Below are 25,139 nucleotides of genomic sequence, written 5' to 3'. Positions count from 1 at the left end.
AAAATGAACACAATAGACATAACAGCTGAGTTACTGTATAAGCGATTTTGTTGACGACTAACCAATCACCAAAATCCCTTAATATTAACACTAAACTCTGACTTCATTCCTGGAAATCCCCCTCGCAGACTACAAAGAAGATCGTGTCATAATCTAAACCACAATAATTAAAAAATTATAAATCATACAAATTTCTTTAATAAAGTGTCACTATTGGGTGGCTTCTTTTTTCACGTCTCGCGTACCACTTTTATGTACCTATATTATATGTCAGCATAGATATATGCTTACTGTAAATTTTAATACAGATTTTTTTTTGTAAAATAAAGTTTAAAAAAAATCCATGGCATTTTAAATTTAAATACCTATTCATATCCAAGGTTTGAACATTTAATAAAAAGCTCCTCATATATTATTATATTACTGGATTCGAAAAGAAATCCTAGGGTAATTCAAAAATTAATTTTTATACGCGTCTGAAGCTTAATTTTAACGAAATACAATGCCTATGACCTATGTACCAGGTACCTATTTATGTGTAAACTAACCATTTCCCTAATTTATTGTTATTCGATAGCGAATAACGGAATAACTATAGTCTATATATTATATTTGATAGGTATTTGAAATGTTCATAAAAACTAAATTTTATAGCAATTATTATATTATTATCCATGTGTATGATATTGAATGGCGGACAATTTCCCCCCGGACATTTTCCCCCCGACTGTTTTTGGCGTAGTAGGACATTTTCCCCCCATTTTTTTTTTTAAGTTTATTATTTAATATTTAATAAGAAATTAAAATATAATTTTTTTTTTTATAAATATAATCAATTATACTATAATTACCTATTATAGTAGATGTATATTTTTGATAAATTCAACTGCTTGAAGCAATAAAATAATAGTAATATATATATTATATTTAAAAGATTGTCTAAATAAAACAGTAATAGTACTAGCATATTGTATTATTCGCTAGTAACATTGAAATCTAAAATTGTATCTAAAACCCAATCAATTGCTGGGCTGTCAAAAACTATCTTATTATTTGATTTAGACTATTAAGATAAGATTCTTCTACAATCTCATATTTTTATGAGCAAAGGTTTTGGACTTTTGTATAAAAATTGTTTAAAGCAGTTTTAGTCATTTAGTAGTGGTTTAGTGCGGTTATAACTCCAAACTCGTAATTTTGTTTGTGATCATGGATAAAATAGAAATTATTAAAACAGACAGGGGAGGTTTAAAGATTGTTTTTAATGATTATATGTATACAAAACAAAAAAATCTTGCTAACAACAAAATTAGATGGGAGTGTGTGGAAAAAAAAAAGAAAAAATGTAAAGGTAGTATAACAACAGATCAGTCGATTTTAAATGTGTTGAAAAATATTGAACATAAAAATCATCTACCGTCCTCAGCCCAAGTAGAAGCAACAAAAGCCATTTTGAATATGCATACTAAAGCCCAAAACAATTTTTATACTCCTTCCAGAGTTTTTGCAGAAGAAACGCATCTAATTTATCCAACGAAGCAATGGTTTTATTGACAGATGAAAAATCGATCAAAAGATCACTAAGAAGAATTCGGAATAAAAAGTATCCTTCACTATGCCCTTTATCGGAATTGAAAATAAATAGTAATTGGGCTACTACAGGAGGTGCTGAACCAAAACAATTTTTATTATTTGATAATGAAAACAATGACAATCGATTAATTGTTTTTGCGTCTCCCGAAGGAATGTTAGAGTTGTCAAAATCGACCAAGTGGAGTATGGATGGAACATTTTTTACTTGTCCTAAAAAATTTTACCAAGTATACATAATTCACGCATGTATTAAAAACACATCAATTCCGTGTGTTTATGCTTTATTACAAAGAAAAAATAAAGAAATCTATATTGAACTTTTATCAAAACTTAAAAGTATGTTGTCTGAGTTGAAATTAAAAACTATAAGTATTGACTTTGAACAATCAATGATTCAGGCTATTGAATTAGTATTTGTCGACATTAATATTCAATGTTGTTATTATCATCTTTCCCAAAGTATTTGGCGTAAAGTTCAAAACACAGGATTAGCTAAAAAGTACAAAGAAAATGAAAATGTTCGTCAAATGGTTGGCATGATTAAAGGTTTAGCATTATTGCCTCTAAAATATGTTAAGAAAGGTATGTACTATAATATATGTAATAATACTATTATATACGTTTTATTATACTAATTGTTTAGGTATGTCTGTGTTGTATGATTTATCAAAAGATTTCAATGATCCTGATATCGATGAACTATTGTTATTTTTTGGCGATCTTCACCAATATTTCCTCCTTATTTATGGAATGTACATAATGCTACAAAGAAAAACACAGGTAGAACAAATAATATTTGTGAAGGTTTCAATAACAAATTTAAAACTTTGGTAAGAACTCACCATCCAAATATTTGGATGTTCATTGAAGCACTACAAAAGTAAAATTCAATGGCAATTAATAAATTATTAAAACTTAAAACAGGCACGGTTTTTTTAACAAAAAAAAACAAATATGAAAGACGATTAAAAAATATGTGCTTCGACATAAAAAAAGAATCAGAAATTCAATCTTTTTTACAAAACATATCATTTTTATGTTGAAATTTTTAATTTATTTTACTTGTATACAATTTTTTATGTCTTATTATGTTTATGAAAAAAAAATAATTTCTTATCAAATAATAAATAATATTAAATTATTAAATCATAAACTTAAAAAAAAAAATGGGGGGGAAATGTCCGCATCGGAACATTTTTCGGGGGGAAAATGTCCTACTACGCCAAAAACAGCCGGGGGGAAAATGTCCGGGGGGAAATTGTCCGGATACCATGATATTATTATTAACCTATACTAACAGTCCATCTTTCGCTATGAATCGGTTTTGTATGCAATAATTTATTATTGAATATTTGAATTCAAACTTAATACACCCATGACCTAAATAATACCTTTTCGATGACTAATTTAATATAGTTACATTTGAATTTGAGTAAGTAATCAATTTCAACAACTATACAGGCTAAGGCTAACCTGGGAACCTGGCTAACTAGCAAAGTAGTAACTAGTAACTACTAACACTAGTAATTATATTACTACAAGCAACAGCAGCTACGACCGCTAGAACAGATCGGCATTCGGCTTTCGCCTGTCTTGTGTATAGAAGTGTCTAAACATAGAAAAGTATTAAGTAACGTAACGTAACCTAACCTGGTGGCTGGTGTCTAAATGTAAAATATAATAATTAATTAATTAATCATAATTTATAAAACACAGTAATAGAAATTTACTAAATTGTTCAGGAGAAAGAGATTAATGAAGTTACTTTGTACCTATTATAGAACAATGTTTGTATTGGCGTTTAAGCAATTATTTTTTAAGTTAACACTTAACAGAGAGGTTTGAAATAGTGATGGGCGGGTATAAATGTATAATTGGGTAACCACAGAATAGATATAGATTATCTATATCCACGGTCTATATACCGTGTCTATATCTGTGTGTGTAACGAATAAAACTATCGAATTATTCGATAATTTTTCCAAATAAGTTATTCGAATACACTGAGATAGATAAGAATATACTGGAGCGCGGACTATGATGTAAAAACGGACCGACGTATTTTTTGTTACCTCCACTCCTGTATGGCAAGAAATTGAACTTCCATACCAATAACATTGAAAGACTACACACATTTTAACTTGACTTGTATATTCTTATCTATCTCAGTGTTCGAATAATCGTTATTCGTTACAAATTAATCGAAATATTCGATTATTCCGTATTCGAATTCTTTTTCGATATATTTGAATATTTTATTCGATTACAAATTATTGGAGTATAGAGCACGATTTAAGATAGTAAAAAGATACTATAAAAAAGATACTAATAAAAAAAAAAACAAAGATAAAATTTATCTTAAACCGTGATACCTAATGATATTAAAAAATAATAATAATAAAAGATAAAATAAAAAGATAAAGATACTAAGATACTATCTTAAGACTTAAATCATGGTATAGAGTATTTTTTATTCAAATAATTTATAGGTACTCGAAATTAATAACCTCATAATAATTACCATAGATAATAAATACTACAAATCGAGGTGGATATATTATATCCACCGATCACCTTGGTATATTTATGTAAAATCTACCTTTCATTTAAAAAACATTCCGACTTCGTGATCGAGAGATTCTACAATTTCTGCGTGACTCTACTGCTGTAGTTAATATACTTAGATCATATGATCAAGCCCTAAGGAAATATAAAATTCAAAAATAATTTGACCTCATCTAATTATAGTCCTTATTTAAATTAAAAAATACATTCATCACTTCGTTCGAAATATAAATTTAGCCGGTTACCTACTTAGTTTCCCTCTTTTTTTTCAATTGATACTTTTTCCTTGGTTTTTTCAGTATACACATTGACATTATACTAAGGTAATGGTATATTAGTTATAAAAACTATGGTAAATAACCTCAAATAATAATCATCTCTAATCTTGATTTTGTATTATTACCGCCAAAATGTTTCTGTAATTAGTAATTACATTATTGAATATTCCATTGCTATTTGAGTATTTACTAATATTGTATACATTTTTGTTTTAGTATACTGTGTACTGCATTTTTAACATAGTAAACAGTGATCCATCAATGGTGTCATTGTCATTTTTTTAATACTAAATCGAATACTAGTTAGATAACTACATTTTCCCCGACGAGTGAAATCTAGTTTAAAAAAAATTCTGCTATGGGTATTACTGGTTTAGCAAAACTTATAGCGGACATTGCTCCAAATGCAATCAAAGAAAATGAAATTAAAAATCATTTTGGTAAGTTACTATATAATTAATGAACAGTTAGAATATAAAGTAATCTATAATAATAATATATTTAATTCCATCAACAAACAAACATTACAATGTAATAATATTTAATATTAATTAAAAAATAAATGATGAATCTTCTCAAAAGTAGATAGCTGTTTAAGTTGAGATTCCAAACTAATGATTATTGTTACTTACAACTAACTAAATAAAAAAACAGATGATTATCATAAATTGGCTTATGTAATATTTGTATAATTTAACATATTAAAATTAAGTATAATGTATAATTCTTCATTTTCTTTTACATAAAGAATTTTTTTTTTAATATTATGTGTGTAATATGTACACTATCGGTCTTATATTTAATATAAATGGTTGATTTTAGGCCGTAAAATTGCGATTGACGCTTCAATGAGTCTTTACCAGTTTTTGATCGCAGTCCGTAGTGAGGGAGCCCAACTGACAAGTGCTGATGGCGAAACTACTAGGTATTTATTAATATCAACAAACATAATGTATAATAAAATAAATTAATATGTGTATGTTTTTGTCCCAGTCATATTATGGGTACATTCTATCGTACAATAAGACTTTTGGAAAATGGTATTAAACCAGTATATGTATTTGATGGTAAACCACCTCAAATGAAATCATCAGAATTAGAGAAACGAGCTGATAGAAGGCAGGAAGCACAAAAATCATTAGAAAAAGCAGAAGAAGCAGGTATTGTTGTATACTATAATTTACTAAATTATTTATAATCTAATTTTGATTTACTGATTATAGGTGATGCTACCGGAATTGACAAATTTAGTAAACGATTAGTTAAAGTAACATCAACTCATACGACTGAATGCAAAGAACTGCTAAAATTAATGGGAGTTCCTTTTGTGGAAGTATGTCTTATACTTGTATATCTTTTTAACTCTACAAACCATTAGTAGGTAGTACATTATAATATAAACAACATGATATGATTATAAAATAATCCAATTTTGATGTGAGTCTTGACAATACGTTATAACTCATATGCCTAATCCATAGATTAAGTTAGGTTAATTAAATTAACTCATAGCATGTATGTCTTATACCAGGGGCGGCCAAATAGTCGATCGTGGAAAATTCCAAAATCGATCATGTTAGAATTTATTTTTAAGGTCAGGCACCCTATATGTTTCTTAAAAATTATAGTTTTTAATAATAAAAACAATTTTCTATAAAAGTCGATCCTCAAAGGTGAAGTATATTTTTAATAGATCGTAACCAAAAAAAGTTTGGCCACCCTTGTCTTATACAAACTTAAAACTTGTAATTTGAATAATATTTTATTTTATAATATAATGTTCTGCCTTTTAGTCATAATATAGTAACAGTTATTAGTTACTAAATATAAATGTGAAATTATTTATTTTATAGGCTCCATGTGAAGCTGAAGCACAATGTGCTGCTATGGTAAAAGCTGGTAAAGTGTATGCTACTGCTACTGAGGATATGGACGCCTTAACATTTGGTTCTCCAGTATTATTACGTCATATGACATTCAGCGAAGCCAGAAAAATGCCAATTCAAGAATTTCAATTGGATTCAGTATTGGAAACAATGGAAATGACTAGAGATGAAGTAATTTTAACTGTTAATTCAAAAATAAATATATATAATATATTTATATTTTTAGTTTATAGATTTGTGTATACTGTTAGGATGTGATTACTGTAACAGTATTAAAGGAGTTGGACCAAAACGAGCTATTGAGCTAATGCGACAATACAGATCATTAGAAAACATTATTGAAAATTTAGATACCAAAAAATATCAAGTTCCTGAAAATTGGCCATTTAAAGAAGCTAGACGGTTATTTATTGAACCAGAAATAACAGATCCTGAATCTATAGATGTAATATTTTATTTTATTCATAAATGCAGAACAATCCCAAAAAACAAAAAAGCTAAAATATATACTGATAAACCAATAGGTTGATACAATTTATATAGGTTAATAGATATGTATATTGTACAAGTTGAAGCAGAAAAGTGGAGTTATAGTTGGTGTTTTGCATAAGCCAAATAATGATCATATGAAACTGGTACATGTGAGCAGATAAAGCGAACAGTTACATTGATAGTTATGATGGCTATAAAGTATTGAACAGTAGATTTCACTAGCTGGAGATTGGATAAAAATTCAAAATTTCTTACATGTCTACAATCTTAAATCCAGATCTATAGTCGCGGCCAAATAAATGTGCGGTTAGTGGCTCCGCCCACCGCTAGGCGATATCACACTGAATAGTACAGCTGTTGGCGGTATATTTGAAAATAATGTAATTGTATCATCGTATTTGATACAATAACTATATAACCTTTAACACAAAGGAAGCCTGCGTTCACGTAGTAATATGCTAGAAAAAAATCATTTTATTCGAAATGAATTTGAAAATCGCTCGCTATTCATATGTGAACGTTACCTAAAATTATGAGTTCTAATTAGCCGCCGGCAAAAGTAGGCGGAGCCACTGACCGCACATTCATTTGGCTGCGACTAGTTATTTGATTGGAAGACAAAGGATGTCTAGTCTAGACAATCACATTTTAGATTTGTTTTTGAACTTATTCAATTAAGGGTGTATACTTAAAGTGCTTGGCATGATGAGCAGTATTTATGAACAAGATTAATAGAAGAGTGACATTGGATTATTGGAGGACCCCTGATGACTGAATAAACATGATTTAGATAAACAGGCACATACAGGATTTGTTACATAGGATCACAACCATTAGAGAAAAGAATTACTTGTACCAAGGAGGCTAAAAATGTATTAGGAAGAAAGCTTCTTATTAAATAGTAGAGAAAAATTCCTGTCTACATTACACTTCTATGTGATTCATCTAATGTAAGATACTCATTGACCATTGTATCAGAAAACCACTACCTTTTTGAAAATGTTTGAATCCGTTACAAAACTATATTTTTATTCTTTTAAATGATTACATGAATTTTTATTTTATTTTCATATTCTAAAGCAAAATATTATTTGGAGTATTTCCAATGGTTACATTTATAAATTAAAATTTTTGGATGGGTAGTTTATTTATAGAGTATTTATTATGGTGAATGGAGTGAAGTAGTGAACCAACATTTTGTGGAGTATCTCTCTACCACTCCACACTAAGCTCATCTTCTAAACTTTAAATACTCAAAAACCACTTAACCAAAATCATTTTTTATATATTGAAGATTGCAAAATATAATTGTTTTAAAATAAGAAATAATGAATGTTGTAATAAATAAAAAAAAATGATATTAGCAAGAAATGTTATATACATAAACCTAATATTGTTTTAGATTCTGAACTGAGTGATAAATGTATTGATATTACAATAATATTTTTTGTGTGTGTGTGTACACTTGTTGAAATAGTGGTTCAATTTAAAACTTCAGGGGTGGTGTCCAGTGGCAAATTGAATATCCTAGGTGGGTCATAGAGGTCAAAAGGTTGAAAGTAAGAAGTATTATAAAAAAAAAAACGGGGAAAAACAAAAAAAAAGTGACGGAAATCGGGAATTTTTATGTAAAACCAAATTGATTTTTTATATGGTTATAAGTTATAACTACCCTTAATCTACAACGCGCATAGTCACCAGTTCAAACCTTGTTAATTAAAATTAATCACGGTAAATAATTGAAATGTTCACTAATTCTTTATATAAAAAGTTGAAAGTTGGCCTATTAAAAAACTAAAATTATTAAAATCAATAATTCACTCGTAAAATAACCAATAAAATATCAAATAGTTTTACATTTTTGTTATAGTTAACATTTTCTAGTCGTAGAAACTTGAAAACATACACCAGTTGTTTGAATGGGCATTTTCTGTACATGATTTAATTTTGAGGTATTCAGGTCATTAAAACATAAACTACCTTTTTTACCTCCTATTTTAAAATATATGTTCTAAGTTGACAAATAATCTCCGTTCAATTTTTTTTTTTTTCATATACAATGATACCTATCATTGCATTCAAGTTTAACATACCCATTATAGTGACTTTCTATACCCGAGGTCCACTCAATACCTACTTTACAGCTAAGCGTTATCCACTTGACCGCCCTTTTTTAAATTTGAAATTATATTTAAAAAAAAATTAATAGATTATAAAATATTAAGTATGTACTTATTGTACCTATCTAATTAATATGTATGGGTTACCTAATATTAAATATTAATTTTGTTATTCATAAAACTCATTAATATGAAATAATCACAATATCTACATTTAAATAAACAATCTAGCTAAAATGGATGGATCCAGATGAAGAAGGATTAGTTAAATTTTTATGTGGTGATAGAGGATTCAATGAAGATAGAGTAAGAAATGGAGCTAAGAAGTTAATCAAAGCACGATCTGGTACAACTCAAGGTAGATTGGATTCATTTTTTTCATTTTCTTCAACGCCAAATAAGCGTAAAGTAAGTTAACTTATATATTTATAGAAGCAACAATAATTAAAACGTTAAATTAAAAATAATAAATATATTATATTATACTTAGTAACTTAATAAATAGTTATTAATTATTATACTATGTTATAATAAAGGTACCGTTTCATTTAAGATTTTCATCTGGTTTGTATAGGCTAGGGATAGGCAACTCAAAGTTACTAGAGGGCTAATTTTTAAAAAATTAAAATCTAGTGGGCCAAAGCATAGAAAGCAAAAAACAGGACATTTATAATATACATTTTAATTAGCATTTATTTTTTTAATAATAAATAAGTAGTCATTCTCCCATGGAGTGTTATAAGTTTAATTTTTATCATCAATTTTACGCTTTTTTGCGGATATTATTAAGCTCTACAAAAACACAAACATAATAAATTCAATGACAGCACGACATGAATGTACGCAAACAGCCATGGTTAAAAGCTATACGTATGTTAAACCTCATTTAACAATGTTCAATACCAGTTAACAATTATTATATCGATAAGATAAAGATAAACTATACATATATATTATAGAATATAGAGTATAGACGATAAACTTTAAAATTATATGATGTAATTTGGAAATGTAGAATGGGGTCAGATAAAAAAAGCTCGCAGGGCCCCAGTTGCCCCTGGTAAGACCATACTCTTCAGTATTTCGATTTTTGTCATATTAACTTTTATTTTCAATAATTATCCACAATCAAAAAAATTGTTTTACCTTAGCGAAAGGCAACCTAGATGGTTGTAAAAATTATAATATGCAATCAGGTAGTTAGCCACTGCTATAATATGCAGATGTCAGCTGCCAGAAGTCATTCTTACCTCTTTTATTAGACACAGAATATGCAAGTATAATTATGACATTTTTATTTCAATAAACTTAAATCATTTTATGCATACCAAATGCATAAATAATTTTATTGTTGTCTAATATATAATAAATAATTAATAACTATACATAATGCAATTTTTTATTTTTAGGCTGAAGAAGCAAAGGCAGCAGCAGAAGCCAGCAAAAAAGCAAAGAAGGGAAATTACAGTAAACGGGGAAGAACAAAATAAATACTTGAATTTTATTTGTTTATTAGTTGTTTTTTTATAAAATAATACACAATTAAATATTAGATTTAGACCAGAAATTTACTCTTTTCACTAATTTCTATAAATTCAATGGAATCTTAGTTTATAAGCTACTTAAATTTACTTTTATATCTAGTATAATATTATAAAAGGGTTTTTTGGCAATAAAAAATCTCTTTTTTCACAATTGTATGTTTAATTTAAATTGTGCCATTTGGCACATTGACCCAACATTTTTTCATTAATGTTTATTGTTTACAGACACTATTTAGCTTAATTTTGTAATATTTATTTCAACTATTAAACATCTAATCAATACTTATATATAATCATAAATTTTAATTAAATCAAACTGATCTGTTTTATAATAATTATGTAGACATATTCTAAACTTGAATAATTTTTAAATTTTTTTTATTTTAATTTTTTATTTAATTTTAAATTGTAATCCTTTAAGTTATTTAGACTAGAGGATAGAATAATGATAATATGACATAGAACTTTAAAATTTAATATTATATAATTATAATTTTAATTTTATCTATTATGTGAATTTATTATTGAACATTTGAACCATGGTGAATCTGTAGAGTAAAGACCTTGTACAGCTGATGTTCTAGTTGTACTAAATAGCATATAATAAATATTACTTTATAGTAGATATAAGCCCAGAATAAGACAATTAGATAATGTATTAAGACATTTCTGGCATAAGATATATATTTTTTTTAAGATATTTGTTTAATCATTTTCAAAGTGCTCAATTTTGACGCAGTTGCATCAACTTTTCAAAGGATGGTGCCACCCTGTAACCAGTATCGTCAAATTATCCCCGATCTCTTGGTTCTTTTGCCCAAATTTTATTTATATTATAACCTTATTAAAAATAAATAACGTATAGATATCAGACTAAAAAAAAAATGCAAAATATGAAATTGCATCATTTAAAATTTAAGTTCTGGCGCCACTAGATATAAGGATCATTTATACATTATGAGCAACCTAACCCGCCCTATGAGCGTCCCAAATAAATAGAAATTGAATAAACTTAATATAAATAAATATATTCTGTGAATCTGTGGTCTATATGTGTAATTGTGTTAATAGTTATTGGTACTCAAAATTTAGTTGTTTTATAGTTCATGATCTTAGATCATTACGTCATGGTGCTCATTGCTCATATTATGCTCAATATAGTCTATCCCTAACAAAAACATAACAGTGAAAAAAGGCCAAGTTCCAGACTCCCTCCCAAAAAAGTCGGCCATCAAAGTAGTGAAATCTACATTATGGCCAAGTCTGCTATATTTTAATTCATAATCTCAATGCACTCCTACATTAAGGAGCAATACTTCTCTTTTTTTTTGTATTGTTTAACACCTGGTCAGTTTCTGAATGAGGAATAAACTAGACATGGCCGCAATGTAGATACCACTACTTACTATGGATTCGCTGTCTTTTTTGAGAAGAAATCTAAACCTTTTACTTTTTTCCGAGTCTTCTTCTCCCCATCATCCTCGTAAGTCATAAGCGAGCACATTCGATAATGATGTTTTATTCCTCATTCAGAAACTGACCAAGTGTTAAACAATACAAAAAAAAGAGAAGTGTTGCTCCTTAATGTAGGAGTGCATTGAGATTATGAATTAAAAAATAGCAAACTTGGCCATAATGTAGATTTCACTACTTTGATAGGCCGACTTTTTTGGGAGGGAGTCTGGAACTTGGCCTTTTTTCACTGTTATGTTTTTGTTGGGGATATCATTTATTTTTGCGGGCTTCAGCGTCGTGGACGACGTGTTGTTATTATTTGTTTATTATTTTACTGTTTTATTTTTTTAATTTTTTTAAATTTTTTTTTTTATTAGTCGTAGATTTTCTCTTGTAAGATTATCGTTCGCAAACCGACGAATATTATTAAAATATTCTGTATTTGTATAACTATATTATATTTTGTATTTGAATAAAATAAATGAACGAAAACATGATTATGTTTTATAAATATATATATATATATATAAATCAACTACAAACAATTGCTTATTACCATATTGTAACGCTGTTTGAAAGTAAACGTTTATGCGTGTTAAGCACGCCACTTCATACGTTTAGGAATACACAATCTAGTAGATTTTAATTAAAATATTATTTATAAGTTATAAGCAAACATATTTATATAATTTTTTCAATGATATTATATATGTATCTCTGCAGCAGTTTATCGTCAATATAAAATTAAACTACAATAAAATAGTATAATATATTAAATAATATTATTAGTTATAAAGTATAAGAAAATATATGTGTAGGTTCTAAAATGATATATTGAGTGTAACAGGAATATATGACAAATAACATAATATACTAGAATAGTCGACCGGGCGGAAACTTGTTGCGGCGACGCGGTAACGTACGGCGAATAGGCCGCGGCATTGAACGTGTTAAGAAATACACTCTGGAGAGGCATTAATTTTGAAAAAAATTTAATTTTTAGATTTTTCCCTTTAGTTACACTGTAAAATCTACCTGTGTGCCAAATTTCACATTTCTAGCTATACGGGAAGTGTCTTATAATTTTGATAATGAGTCAGTGAGTCAGTAACAATATTGCAAATTTTGAAATCCTGCCATTTTGAAATGGCACAATATTAAGGGCTCATTTTCTTACAGCGTCCTAAGCTACTAGAGGTTAATCTGTGTTTTAAATTTCAAAAGTTTATCTTAAGAGGAAACAGAGATATATGGATTAGAAAAAAAGGGCGAATTGGTTCGTGTAAAGATACACTGGCATTGCTGTAACTTGGCCTGGCGCAATGCCATGCGCTCAGATCAAAGTATCATATTACACGTTAAAAATTAAAACCTTTAATTCTTAACCTACAAAACAAATTTTGATTAACTTATCCATTATCACTATTCGTTTATCAGTTATCGGTGTTCGGTAATCACTATCAGATGTTAAGTAAAAATTAAAAGCATTCCATTTCAAGTATTTTCAACTTTATCAGCCTGCTAGTTTGGACTTGGCATTCGAAATTTGAATGTAATTAATAATAATATTATATTATAATATGATTATTATTAATAGTTAATATTAAAGAAAAATAGGTAGTGCTTACTGACTTTACTTTTAACTTATGCTTATTTTTTATATCATGTGTTAATTTTTTTATTCTAATTCATATTTTAAACTTAGTTTTGTATAATGTAAGTCACAGTAACTCAGTTACCCAAACAGATAATGTAAAATCTCATTATTTCATTCAATTAGTGCAAATTTTTAGGTGTTGATAATCTTCCATTACACGTTTTCAATAGTATGTACTTCTTAATGCCTTTTGACTTTTGAACTTAATATTGGAGTTTTTAGTTGTTTTATAATTGGTATTTAAATATTGCAGTATGTATCTTGATGTCCTTGATTAACTTTCTTAGTGCATGATGTGTGGTGCCGTATGCAATATGCTTGTGTTATAGTCATTTTAATTTTACGCTGGAGGGGATTTTTACTGACCCTCAACAATATTCAATGAGCTAGATTGTTTTGAATACATTACACTCTATTTTAGTCAATGATTCACCTTTGGATACCCAGTATGTAAGTACTTATCAGTAATTTGTTTGTTTAATTTTGTATAAAAAATAAATGGTATTCTAAATTTTGTCATCAGATAACAAAGAAAAAAATGTTTTTTTAATATAATAAACAGAATACAATATTGAATGGTTATAGCTAGCTTGTGAATTTGTAGAAAAATGCATTTTTAGCCTACTATGAAACAAAGCTTTCTTAACACAAAGTTTAAATTAGATAGGTATTAAAAAATATTTGATTTACTAGGTTTTATTTAAGCTTAATATGTAGTAATTTTTATAGTTTCTGTTCGTTCATACTTTTTGCACTTATTTTATGAATAATTTTTTTAAGTTTCTCATATTCATAGTGAAAGCATGGTGCATTTAATTAATAATATTTTTGATTTAAACTATTTTTTCTTGATATTTTTTAATTTTTTAGATTAAAATTCTTATGTATACTAAGAACATTTTAAAATACATTTTTGTGGTATGAAATATTTATTGTCATTAAATGCATTAAATTTACAAACCTAATCATAGCTTTATAATTATAAATAACCATTGATCAATAAATTTAGTACGTTAATTAGTATTATAAAAAATAATATTACCTATGATTGTGCCTTGTACCTACTCATCCATAAATAATTTAGGTAATAATTAATCAAAATTATATAACTATTTTTAAGTATATTATATTTCAATGTTATATTTATAAAATTTTAAATAAAATTGTTGAAGACTTTTACCCCTACTTTTAGTATTCCATAAGTTTCACTTATTTTTAACAATTTAGAATTTATAAAAATTAACTATTTAAAATTAGAATCTAAATTATAATTTTAAATGTAATAAAATTCATCGAAATGATTATTAATTAATAAAGTTATAACTAGAATAACACATTTTTTTACACCTTAAGGTTGTTCAACAATGTAGTTACACTATTTAGTGTCAAATATTTAATTTTTGATCTTTGGTTTCTGTGATTCAAGAGATTTTGTCCAATATGTATTTATGTATTATTCATAAAGATGACCATAAAATATTAATTTCTATTTATTATAAATTATTATTATTTGTACATACTGGTGTGAGTACCACAAAAATACCCAGTAAACTTATACGGCGAATTTGTTAAAACAAAATTGTTAATTTAACTAATCGGTCACTTTCAGATTGTAAATATATACAAATATGAAATTAATTATCATGAATTCTTGTTAATTAATAAACTCTTACGTTTTTATAAAATGGCATTTATACATTTGAAAAAAGTGTCTATCAATAATTGATTGGTATGGTAACTTTTATCTGTTTCATAATTAATACTTATTACTTTTACTTAAATATAAACATAATATTATAATGATTTATTTAAATTGTATTTACATTATCTAATTAAACTATTTAAGTTGTATTGTATACAAAAGTGAGTGTATGAAATATATCCTTTAAATTACTGATTTAAAAATAATATTAAATCAATTGCAGTGAAACCTTTTTATAGTATTTTAGATTCTAAATAGAGTGATAAATGTAATGTTTTTTCAACGATGTGTGTGTGTGTTTTTTTTTGTGTCTGTGTTCATAATAACTTGTTGAAATAATGCTTCAAATTGAAAATTTTATGGGTGGTTTCTGGTGGAAAATTTAATATCCTTGGTGCATTATTGAGGTCAAAAGTAAGAAGTTTTTTGTAGTTTTAAAAAAAAATGAGAAAAAGCATCAAAAAAGTGATGGAAAAACAGACATTTTTACACAAAACCAGTTTTTGACAAAATCAATTTTTTATAAGATTGTAAGTAACTCAAAAATGAATTACTATGAATATACTTGAAATTTTCATCAAATTTTTATATTAGCATTATCTATACATGTCATATTTCTTAAATAAAGAAAAAGTATGTGCACTTCGTTGACCGTTCAAAATGCATCCGTGTTAAACTTGGTTGCCTAATACTAACATTTAGCTTAACTTGTGTGAATAAATAGTATTTTTGGTTTTCTTATTTGGCGTATAGATGATATTTTTGATATAACAACTTAACATAGTTGTTCCACTTGGTGTTGCTTTTTTAACCATTTAACAGCAGCACATTTTTAAAATTATATTTATTTATTAATTTTGTTTTTACCCAATTTTGATTTCCTTTTCATTGTTGACCCAAAACCAACTACTCGTAAAGTTTCAATAGTGTCAACCTAAAACAATAAAAAATTATTAACTGTTATATTACATCAAATATTTACTAAAATATATATTATGTATTTCTTATAATAACTAATAAATAATAATTGTTAACACAGATGAAAAAATATCTTAATGTACTCATTATTTAAAAATTTGGTACTTGTTTGTTATTACCCCGTCATATAGTGTGCTGTTATAGTTCCTATAATTATGATGATATTATGTTATTGATATTATTAATCTCTTATGTATACTTTAAGCTTGTACTATGAATTAATATTATATGCATTAAAATTAATAAAATAACCTAAAAATAGGAAAAAAATTCAAAATAAAAGTTTCTGTACTTTTAAAGTATTTGTTATAAAAAATAAATTATGTGTTTGAATTCCATTCTCTTAGCATTTTCCCCTAAATATAAATAATGCACCTTATGTTAAAATCTGGGCCCTTATTATTATCAGTATTCAAATTAAATTGCTATTATATCTATAATTAAATATATATAATTTAATACATATTTCAAAATATATATACATTTTCAGTTTATTTTTAAAATATACTTATAATAATTATGGTTATAGATGAGTGACTCAGAGACTGAAACTGCCTCAATGGAGACTACCAGGATGTACAAAGATGACTTAGAATTATCTCGTATGTCTTTGTATCTTAGCTCTCAAGATCTGATAAATAATTCTCCAGAAGCTGCTCGACACATAAGGGTATTAATATAGTATAATAAATATTTTATTTATTTAGATGAAGTTCTTTGCACTATTTTTGCAATTTATAATCCTCTATTTAACCGACATGGAATAACAATGTGGTATTCAGCAAAACCAATTTTTAAGTTGTTAGCTATAATATCAGAGTTAATTGATCAAACTGAAACAAACTTATACCTTTCATGAAATTTAATATAAAAAACATATCCATTGTATGTTTACATTATAAACATTATATTAGAGGTTACCAATCTTATTTGACTCTCACCACCCTTAGTTATTTTTTAAAAATGCAAAGACATTCTGGTTGGGAACCTCAACATTATATGTTCAATTTTTTGCAATATTCCAATTTGTTTGCAAGCTTGAGTAAAGGTTAGGTTAGGTTAGATTAAGTGATAAAATATTACAATATAAAAATACTCATGTGTTACAAACAAATTTAAATAATGTATAATTCAGAGCAGGTTAGAGTATAGATAATGTTCTTTAATTAAAGTTTTATTATAGATCAATTCATTCTAATATTAAAACTAATAATATAATATTGGTTCTTCTGAACACAAATGAGCTATGTTGTTATGATCCAGAAAGAAAAAACAAATAATGCATTCCATCTTCTTTAATTAATATTATTATAGAATATATTCTAATAGATTTCTATCATTTAGCCTGAAAGCATAACATTTGATTCGACACCGGGGGATTTATCTGTGGATTTTGTACTTGTTTCATCATCCAAAGCTAAAGCACCAGTAGACATAGATGGTTGGAACCGTAGATCTGCTTTTGAGGAAAGAATTAAAGAACAAGGATTACTTCTCGAAGAAGATGTTGTTGGTGGGTTGACATTTGTCAAAGTGCATGCACCTATACCAGTGTTACGTAGATATTGTGAAATATTAAAACTGCGAATGCCCATGAAAGAGGTAAATTTTGTTTCTAGTTACCTTGCAAAATAACTTAAAAGTTTGCAAATAATATAGATGTATTATAAAAAAAAAAATTTAAATTGTGCTAGAAATAAATAATTATTTAGAACTATTTTTTGGTAAATGTGTAATTGTGGAATTATAAGTAAAAAATAGATATGCAAATAAACAGCTTTGTGTTAAATTATGTACTGTATACTCTGAGTATGTTTACTGAGAAAATTTGACTATTTTACTCATAACTTTTACCCATTCATCAATTAGTTATTATGAATGGTATTGTGGTACAAACAACTAGTTTGAGTTTGTGTACACTCATATTCTCTCAGTGAACGGAGAATGTAATTTTAATACTTGAGTTATAGATTTTTGTATTTTAGTATCCAATGACTGAACATATTCCTGAAAAAGGTTTTGATCTAATAGAGAAGATAAAAAAAATAATTGGTCGCATTATAAGAATTTTTATCACTATTGATCCAGGACCATTTGCACCAACTAAGTACATTTTGACAGCAGAGTATTCAAGAGAAAAAAGTTACTTGTTAGTCTTAGATATAATTTTTGCAACCAAATTTCCATTTTATAATATTTTTATAATTTTATATTTTTAATATTAGGTTTAATGAGGATGATCCAGAATTTTTTTCTGCCGAAGTCCGAACATTAGTTATAGATTTCATTTTAAACAGAGTTAGCTGGGGAAAAGATCAAACAGATGGTAATTGTGTTGGAATTCAGTGTCTTTTAGATGGAGGTGTTTATAGAGCTGCTTATCCTTTACATGATGTAAGTATAATATTTTAAAAACTTAATATAAAGTTTGGGAAAATTGGCAAAAGTCTGCCGTCTTTTTTTTTTTTGTAAATAGAACATTTTCTTTTGTATTTTTCTTATTATAGTGTTTAAAATTAAAAAATTAAAGTACTGATGTTTATCAATGTTAAGTTTATTAAAATAATATTTCTCTTCTGTAATAACTCTGTTACTTTTATTACAATTTTGATCAATCAGGTATTATAGTGATCATACACTATATACATTTTTTTTAGATTCTGAACGAAGTGATAAATGTATTGGTTACTTAGATGTGTATTTTTTTTCTTTTGTGTGTGTACAGCATAATTTGTTGAAATAATGCTTCAATTTCAAACTTCAAAGGTGGTTTCCGATGGCATATCCTTTGGTGCAAACCTAACTGGTTGCTGCTGGGTAATGATCTCATTTTGAATAGAGTATAGTGACCTACTATACTGCAAAGCGGTACCCACTTGATCACAATTTTTTTTAATTTGATACTATAACGATTTGAAAAAAAATTTAATACTAAGAAAAATAAAATCATGATTTTCAAAGTTTTAATTTTGTTAAACTTAAACTAAATTTGAACTTTGCATCACAATAAATTATACTATATTTATGTTTACGTAAAATTGAATATATTTAAATATATCTAATAAAATTATTTTCTTTTAATGGTTTTTGTAACGAGTGTAATATTATACATTTTCTTTGATTTTTAGATTTTTATAAATAATCATATGTTGTTTCAATATATTATCTATTCATTCAATTAAACTCTTATATACTCTTATAATTAATGATACTGACTAAATCTTATAAGATTCTAATCATGGTTAAGACATTTATTAAGAGTTTGGGCCTATTTAACATGTTGTATACTTACATATGCACAAAATTATATAAAGTATTACATTTTGTGTTGTGAGTTTTATTTCTTATCAAACATTAAAACATCAATATTTGATGTAACAATATTAAAAGTTGCAATAAAAATAAAATAAATAATGATATAGGAGAGAAAGCAAAGATAAATGATATTAAAATTAATATGTAATATCAATGATTTAAAACATCCAGTGTAGTGGATGCTTGTGTTCACAAGAAGTTGTATGAGTTTTGCTTACAGTTTTGTCAAGTGATGATAAAACCTAAGGTTGGAGGAATAGTAGATTATTAAAAAAATATATAGAGAAGCAAGATTTATAAACAGAAAACTAGATATTTATTAAGGTTAAAAGATAATCCCAGATGGTGGGTTTATTTATTAAAAGTTTTGAGTTAATCTTGCAAAGTTTAATAATCATTGATAGACTTCATTTTATGGAATATATTTATATTGAAACTAACGTGGTAAGATTAAGATTTTTGTCACCCATAGACTGAAATAAATAAACTACTTAATTTACATATTAATATTTTACTATTTCGTTTCAATCTTTAAAATTTGTCACTTACGGTTATAACTTAAACAGACTAAGTGATAATATGGCCCTAGAAGCTAATCTGTTATAAATTTTATGTAGATAGGTATTTAAAACTATTATTTATTTAAAAATAAATAAATATAATTTCTTTTTTTAGGGAGAACATACTACTGAAAATTCATTACGCCACCAGTTGTATGTTGAATGGGCTATGATGAGTAAATGGATCCGTAAGCAGCCCATTGATCAGATTAAGGAATATCTTGGTGTAAAATATGCATTTTACTTCACGTGGTTAGGATTCTACACACACCTGTTAATTCCAGCTGCTATTTTGGGTTTGATTGTATTTTTCTATGGTATCTTCACTTTTCCTAATAATAGATTTAGGTAGGTAATTTCATATTATTTATTGTAATATTATATTGAACTTAATTTATTATACATTAAATTAAAATTTTGGTTTAGTTCTGATATTTGTAATGCAACAGACACAATAATGTGCCCATTGTGTGATCGTACATGTGATTATTGGGAACTTTCAAATACCTGTTTTTACGCAAGATTGACATATCTATTTGACAATGATCTTACTGTGATATTTGCCTTCCTAATGTCTATTTGGGGTTAGTTAATATTACATATATATATTTTCAATAATTTAAATATTATTAACTAAAATATATGCCATGTTTTAGCTACTCTATTTCTTGAACTGTGGAAACGATATTCAGCTACTATAACACATCGATGGGGATTAACAGGATTTACTTTTGAAGCTGAGCACCCAAGGCCACAATACTTGGCACGGTTATCTGGATCCAACCATACTAAAGTGAACATAATCACAGGAAATATTGAACCAACTGTACCTCTCTGGAAAAAAATTCCGGCAACATTATTTAGCATTTCTGTTCTTTTATTATTAGTAAGATTCATTAAGATTGTATTGATTTAATTAATCTTTAAAATAACCTCTTTATTTTTAAGATTGTGGTTGCCATTGCTGCTGTGTTTGGAGTTGTGCTATATCGTATGTCTGTTTTAGCATCACTTAGTCTTACAAACCAATCTGATTGGATGAGTACTTATAGCAATATATTTATTCCAACTACAGCAGCTATCATTAATTTGGTTTGCATTCAATTGTTAAATTTGGTAAGCATTTATATTTTTTAAATAATAAAATAATTAATAACTAGGATTTAGGAGCCATAAAAGTAAAATATTAAAATAATTAAAATACAAAAAAAATTCCTAAAAAAAAATAATAATAATAATAAGTTCTGAGTTTATTTTTTAAATTTATTATTTATATTAGCATTTTGTGTAACATTGTACTTTAGAGCAGTATAAATATTGTGATATTTAACTTTGAAAGTTGTTTCAGATAGCTAATTGGATCTAGTTAATACTGTTTTTGATAATTATGGAATCAAAAGCACAAAATATGTCGTGAAAAATTAAAGGTTTTTTATGATCAATTTTATTTTTTTTATAAATATACATTACTGGAAATTTAAAAATAGCTAAACACCTATATTTATAGGTATATACTATATAATATATTTTGCGATGGGTGGGGAAAAAGGTGGTTTATGTTATGTTATGACCTGAACACCCAAAAATTAAATCTTGTACAGATAATACCAATTTAAACAACTGGTGTATGTTTCAAGTTTCTATGACTAGTAATTTTTAACTATAACAAAAATTTAAAATTACTTGATAGTTAATCGTTACTTTAAAAATGAATTTTTGATTTTGTTAAAATTTAAGCTTTAGAAAAAAATTTTTAATAGGCCAACTCTCAACTTTTTTAACAATTAATGTAAGACAATTTTATGGAAAATCTTGTATTAACTTTTCATCTCTTTAAGAGTGACGCTTTGAGTTTTCTCTATAGCTATTTGAAGGAAAACTTAGTGTTGAATTTTTTATAACCTTAGATATAAATACAAAAATTTTTATGAATTTAAAACACTTATAAAAAAAAATTGTAACTAACGATTTTTGAATTTTTAACTACAATAAGAACTTATAAAAAACTTTATATCAAATTTTCAAGATTTTTTCAAAATTTATGTATACACTTCAAAAACAAAAAATTTTTAAATTTGGCTCTATATAAATAACACTAATATAAGCATTTAGTGATAAATTCAAGGATTTACAATGATTAGTTTTTGAGTTACAACCATTTAATAATATTGATTTTGTCAAAAACTGGTTTTATGTGACAATTCCCGTTTTTCTATAACTTTTTTTTGTTTTTCCTGATTTTTTTTGAAAACTGTTGGAAAATTCTTATTTTTGACCTCTATAGTGTACTAAGAATATGCCATCAGAAACCACCCCTTACGTTTATAATTGGAGCAGTACTTTGACAAGTTATGCTGTACACAGACACAAAAACAAAAATAAAAAAAAAACCCATATCATTATGGAATAAATACATTCATCACTTCGTACAGAATCTAAAATTCAACACTAGGTTTTTTAGCAAATAGCTACATAAAAAATTTGAAGCCTCATTATAGACAAAATGTTACAAGTGTTTGAATTTAAAATTTTTACAAAATCGCGTAACGATAATGATTTTCAATATTTTGTTGTTATTCTAAAAGTATTAGTCGTAGATACTTGAAAATTTCACAAGTTATTTAGATTGGCATTTTCTTTACATAATTTAATTTTCAAAATTTTTGGCTGATTTTTAAGACGATTTATATTTAATATATTATATTTATATTTCGTTTTTGTTTATTTTTTTTTTATAAATATCAATAAAAAAATGTTTGGCTTAGTCAAAATACTTAAAAATTTAATACAGAGTTCCTCATATTTAGTCTTATTGTGATTTAAAAACTATAAGAATACATAGGCACAACTTTTTTTTATTAGTGTTTGAAGTTCAAATATTGACAAAAATTTGTCAAAATCATGAATATTTGCAAATTGTTGCGTAAGTTAAAATTTATAAAAAATGTTGTATAGGTAGCAAAGATTTGAAGATTTTATTACAAGATTTTCCATAAGTTTGGCTTACAATCATTATAAAAGAACTTGAACATTGGCCAATTATTAAAATTGTATTCTTAGTTTAAATTTTTACAAAAAGGTCACCACCTTTTTCACCGCCCTTTGGAAAATATATCCTAAGCTGATAAATCATCTCTGTTTAGAATCGTCTTTCATATACAATGATACTTGTTATTGGACTCAAATTTAACATATAAATAACAGTGACCTATTGTATAGCAGAGCGTTACTTAATTGACCACCCTTTATTTTTATTTTTATTTTTTCCTATTTTGAAAAATACAGGGCTCTTGATTTTGATTTCTCCCAGGTACAAATTAGATCTAACTTATTATTCAAAACCATCCCCAAAGTTGAATGAAAACATTTTTTTAACTACTTATGGTTTATTTATACCCACACACACACACACACGCAAATTCATTGTAATTGCAATACATTTAATGCTATATTCAAAATCTAAAATAAATTACTAATAGCAATATAATTAATAATTAATATATTATAAGATATCTTTAGAAATGTAGTCAAATCACCTTCACTCATAATTGTCTTACATTGTATACAATGATTTCTCATTGAATTTGAATTTAACTCATTTATTTTAGTGAATAATTATTCTATTACCTCACTTGATCTAGTTTTAAATTATTGTCTAGCCCAAACTATTTTATTTTACAAAAAATAATATTATCATATTCTGATATCTATAAAAACATAAATTAAACAATTTGTAATTATTTATATGTTGTTAAAATTATATTTTAGATCTAAACTTTTGATTACATTAAATAGATTTAGTATAGGTACTTTTAATAATTTTATATTCTCATGAAAAAAAAAAAAGAAACCCACATTATTTGTTAATATAATATAGTATTTTTTAGGTTTATGATAAAGTTGCTATTTATTTGACTGAAATGGAACTACTACGCACACAAACTGAATTTGATGAATCTTTAACAATTAAAATTTACCTATTCCAATTTGTAAATTATTATACATCAATAATTTATATAGCTTTTTTGAAAGGCAAAAATGTTGGCTATCCGGCTAAATATTTGCGTATATTTGGTCTTCGACAAGAAGAAGTAAGATATACACATAATCGTTTAATTATAATAATATTCAATGAACATTATGATTTTAGTGTAGTCCAGGAGGATGTCTCATGGAATTAAGCATCCAATTGTTCATTATAATGGTTGGGCAACAAGCATTAAACACTGTTGTTGAAATGATAATTCCGTATGTAAAATATTATTTGTTTTTTATCAAACACCAATAACTTAAATTGTTTATATTGTAGTGTGGGTTTAAATTGGTTTAATTCATTGACTGAGAACACAGGTCGTTTAGATAATTTGAAATCAACGTCTGAAGAGGAAGATTTGGCTACAGCTGTTAAAAAACCTTGGATTGAAGATTACAGACTTTTGGATTGGGGACCAAGAGGTCTCTTCCCAGAATATTTAGAAATGGGTAACATTTGAAAAAATATTTAACTTATTAACTATATTAATATTAAATGTGTTTGCACATTTTTAGTTATGCAATATGGTTTTGTAACATTATTTGTTACTGCATTTCCACTGGGTCCTTTTTTTGCATTATTAAACAATGTGTTTGAAATGAGATTAGATGCAAAAAAATTTTTGAAATATTTTCGTCGACCTATTCCTCATAGGGTGCCTAATATTGGTGTATGGTATCGGGTATTGGATATTTTGGGAAAGTTAGCAGTTATCACAAATGTTAGTATTTTATTCTAACAAATTAATTTAGTTTATTAATAGTAAATTATGTTTATTAGGCATTTATAATAGCATTTTCTTCCAATTACATACCTCGTATGGTGTACATAAGTTTAGCAAGTGAAGACAACACAGATAAGGGTTTCTTAAATAACACTTTAGCTTACTTTGATACCAAAGACTTTGAAAATGGAATTGCTCCACTGTCATCATCATATACAAATGTTACTTATTGCCGGT

The 25,139-nt window shown here is 26.4% G+C and overlaps 2 protein-coding genes across 6 annotated transcripts in view; both read left to right on the top strand.

Annotated features, from left to right (window-relative positions):
* The window catches only part of LOC114122794 (anoctamin-1), a 104,251-nt gene that overhangs the window by 76,408 nt on the left and 2,704 nt on the right, over positions 1-25,139 (top strand). The window contains exons 1-15 of one of the 5 annotated variants that reach the window (XM_050201724.1): positions 13,537-13,759; positions 13,844-14,040; positions 16,800-16,940; positions 17,615-17,872; positions 18,256-18,419; positions 18,496-18,664; positions 20,261-20,493; positions 20,572-20,729; positions 20,802-21,031; positions 21,094-21,261; positions 24,033-24,236; positions 24,296-24,393; positions 24,455-24,627; positions 24,694-24,899; positions 24,959-25,137. In XM_050201724.1, the coding sequence (XP_050057681.1) occupies positions 16,800-16,940; positions 17,615-17,872; positions 18,256-18,419; positions 18,496-18,664; positions 20,261-20,493; positions 20,572-20,729; positions 20,802-21,031; positions 21,094-21,261; positions 24,033-24,236; positions 24,296-24,393; positions 24,455-24,627; positions 24,694-24,899; positions 24,959-25,137 (2,381 nt within the window). In that variant the 5' untranslated portion in view covers positions 13,537-13,759; positions 13,844-14,040. Of the gene's footprint in view, positions 1-13,333; positions 13,486-13,536; positions 13,760-13,843; positions 14,041-16,799; positions 16,941-17,614; positions 17,873-18,255; positions 18,420-18,495; positions 18,665-20,260; positions 20,494-20,571; positions 20,730-20,801; positions 21,032-21,093; positions 21,262-24,032; positions 24,237-24,295; positions 24,394-24,454; positions 24,628-24,693; positions 24,900-24,958; positions 25,138-25,139 lie in introns of those variants that run through there. The other 4 variants (XM_050201725.1, XM_027985560.2, XM_050201726.1 and 1 more) reach the window with 4 other exon arrangements.
* On the top strand, positions 4,583-11,176 carry LOC114122910 (flap endonuclease 1). The gene is made up of 8 exons (XM_027985709.2): positions 4,583-4,876; positions 5,259-5,361; positions 5,430-5,596; positions 5,660-5,769; positions 6,290-6,493; positions 6,549-6,767; positions 9,166-9,342; positions 10,344-11,176. The coding sequence occupies exons 1-8, from the start codon at positions 4,795-4,797 to the stop codon at positions 10,422-10,424; spliced, it is 1,143 nt and encodes a 380-aa protein (XP_027841510.1). The 5' UTR covers positions 4,583-4,794; the 3' UTR covers positions 10,425-11,176.

The sequence above is a fragment of the Aphis gossypii genome, chromosome 2 (assembly GCF_020184175.1).
Source record: "Aphis gossypii isolate Hap1 chromosome 2, ASM2018417v2, whole genome shotgun sequence".
NCBI lineage: Eukaryota > Metazoa > Arthropoda > Insecta > Hemiptera > Aphididae > Aphis > Aphis gossypii.
This window is presented reverse-complemented; position numbering and strand designations above follow the sequence as displayed.

What these genes read in the sequence shown, in the direction of transcription:
- LOC114122910 (XM_027985709.2), top strand. Translation starts at nt 4,795, where the DNA reads ATGGGTATTACTGGTTTAGCAAAACTTATAGCGGACATTGCTCCAAAT. An exon ending in AGAAAAAGCAGAAGAAGCAG is followed by an intron (nt 5,597 to 5,659) that starts GTATTGTTGTAT and finishes TACTGATTATAG; the next exon opens with GTGATGCTACCGGAATTGAC. An exon ending in TGGGAGTTCCTTTTGTGGAA is followed by an intron (nt 5,770 to 6,289) that starts GTATGTCTTATA and finishes TTTATTTTATAG; the next exon opens with GCTCCATGTGAAGCTGAAGC.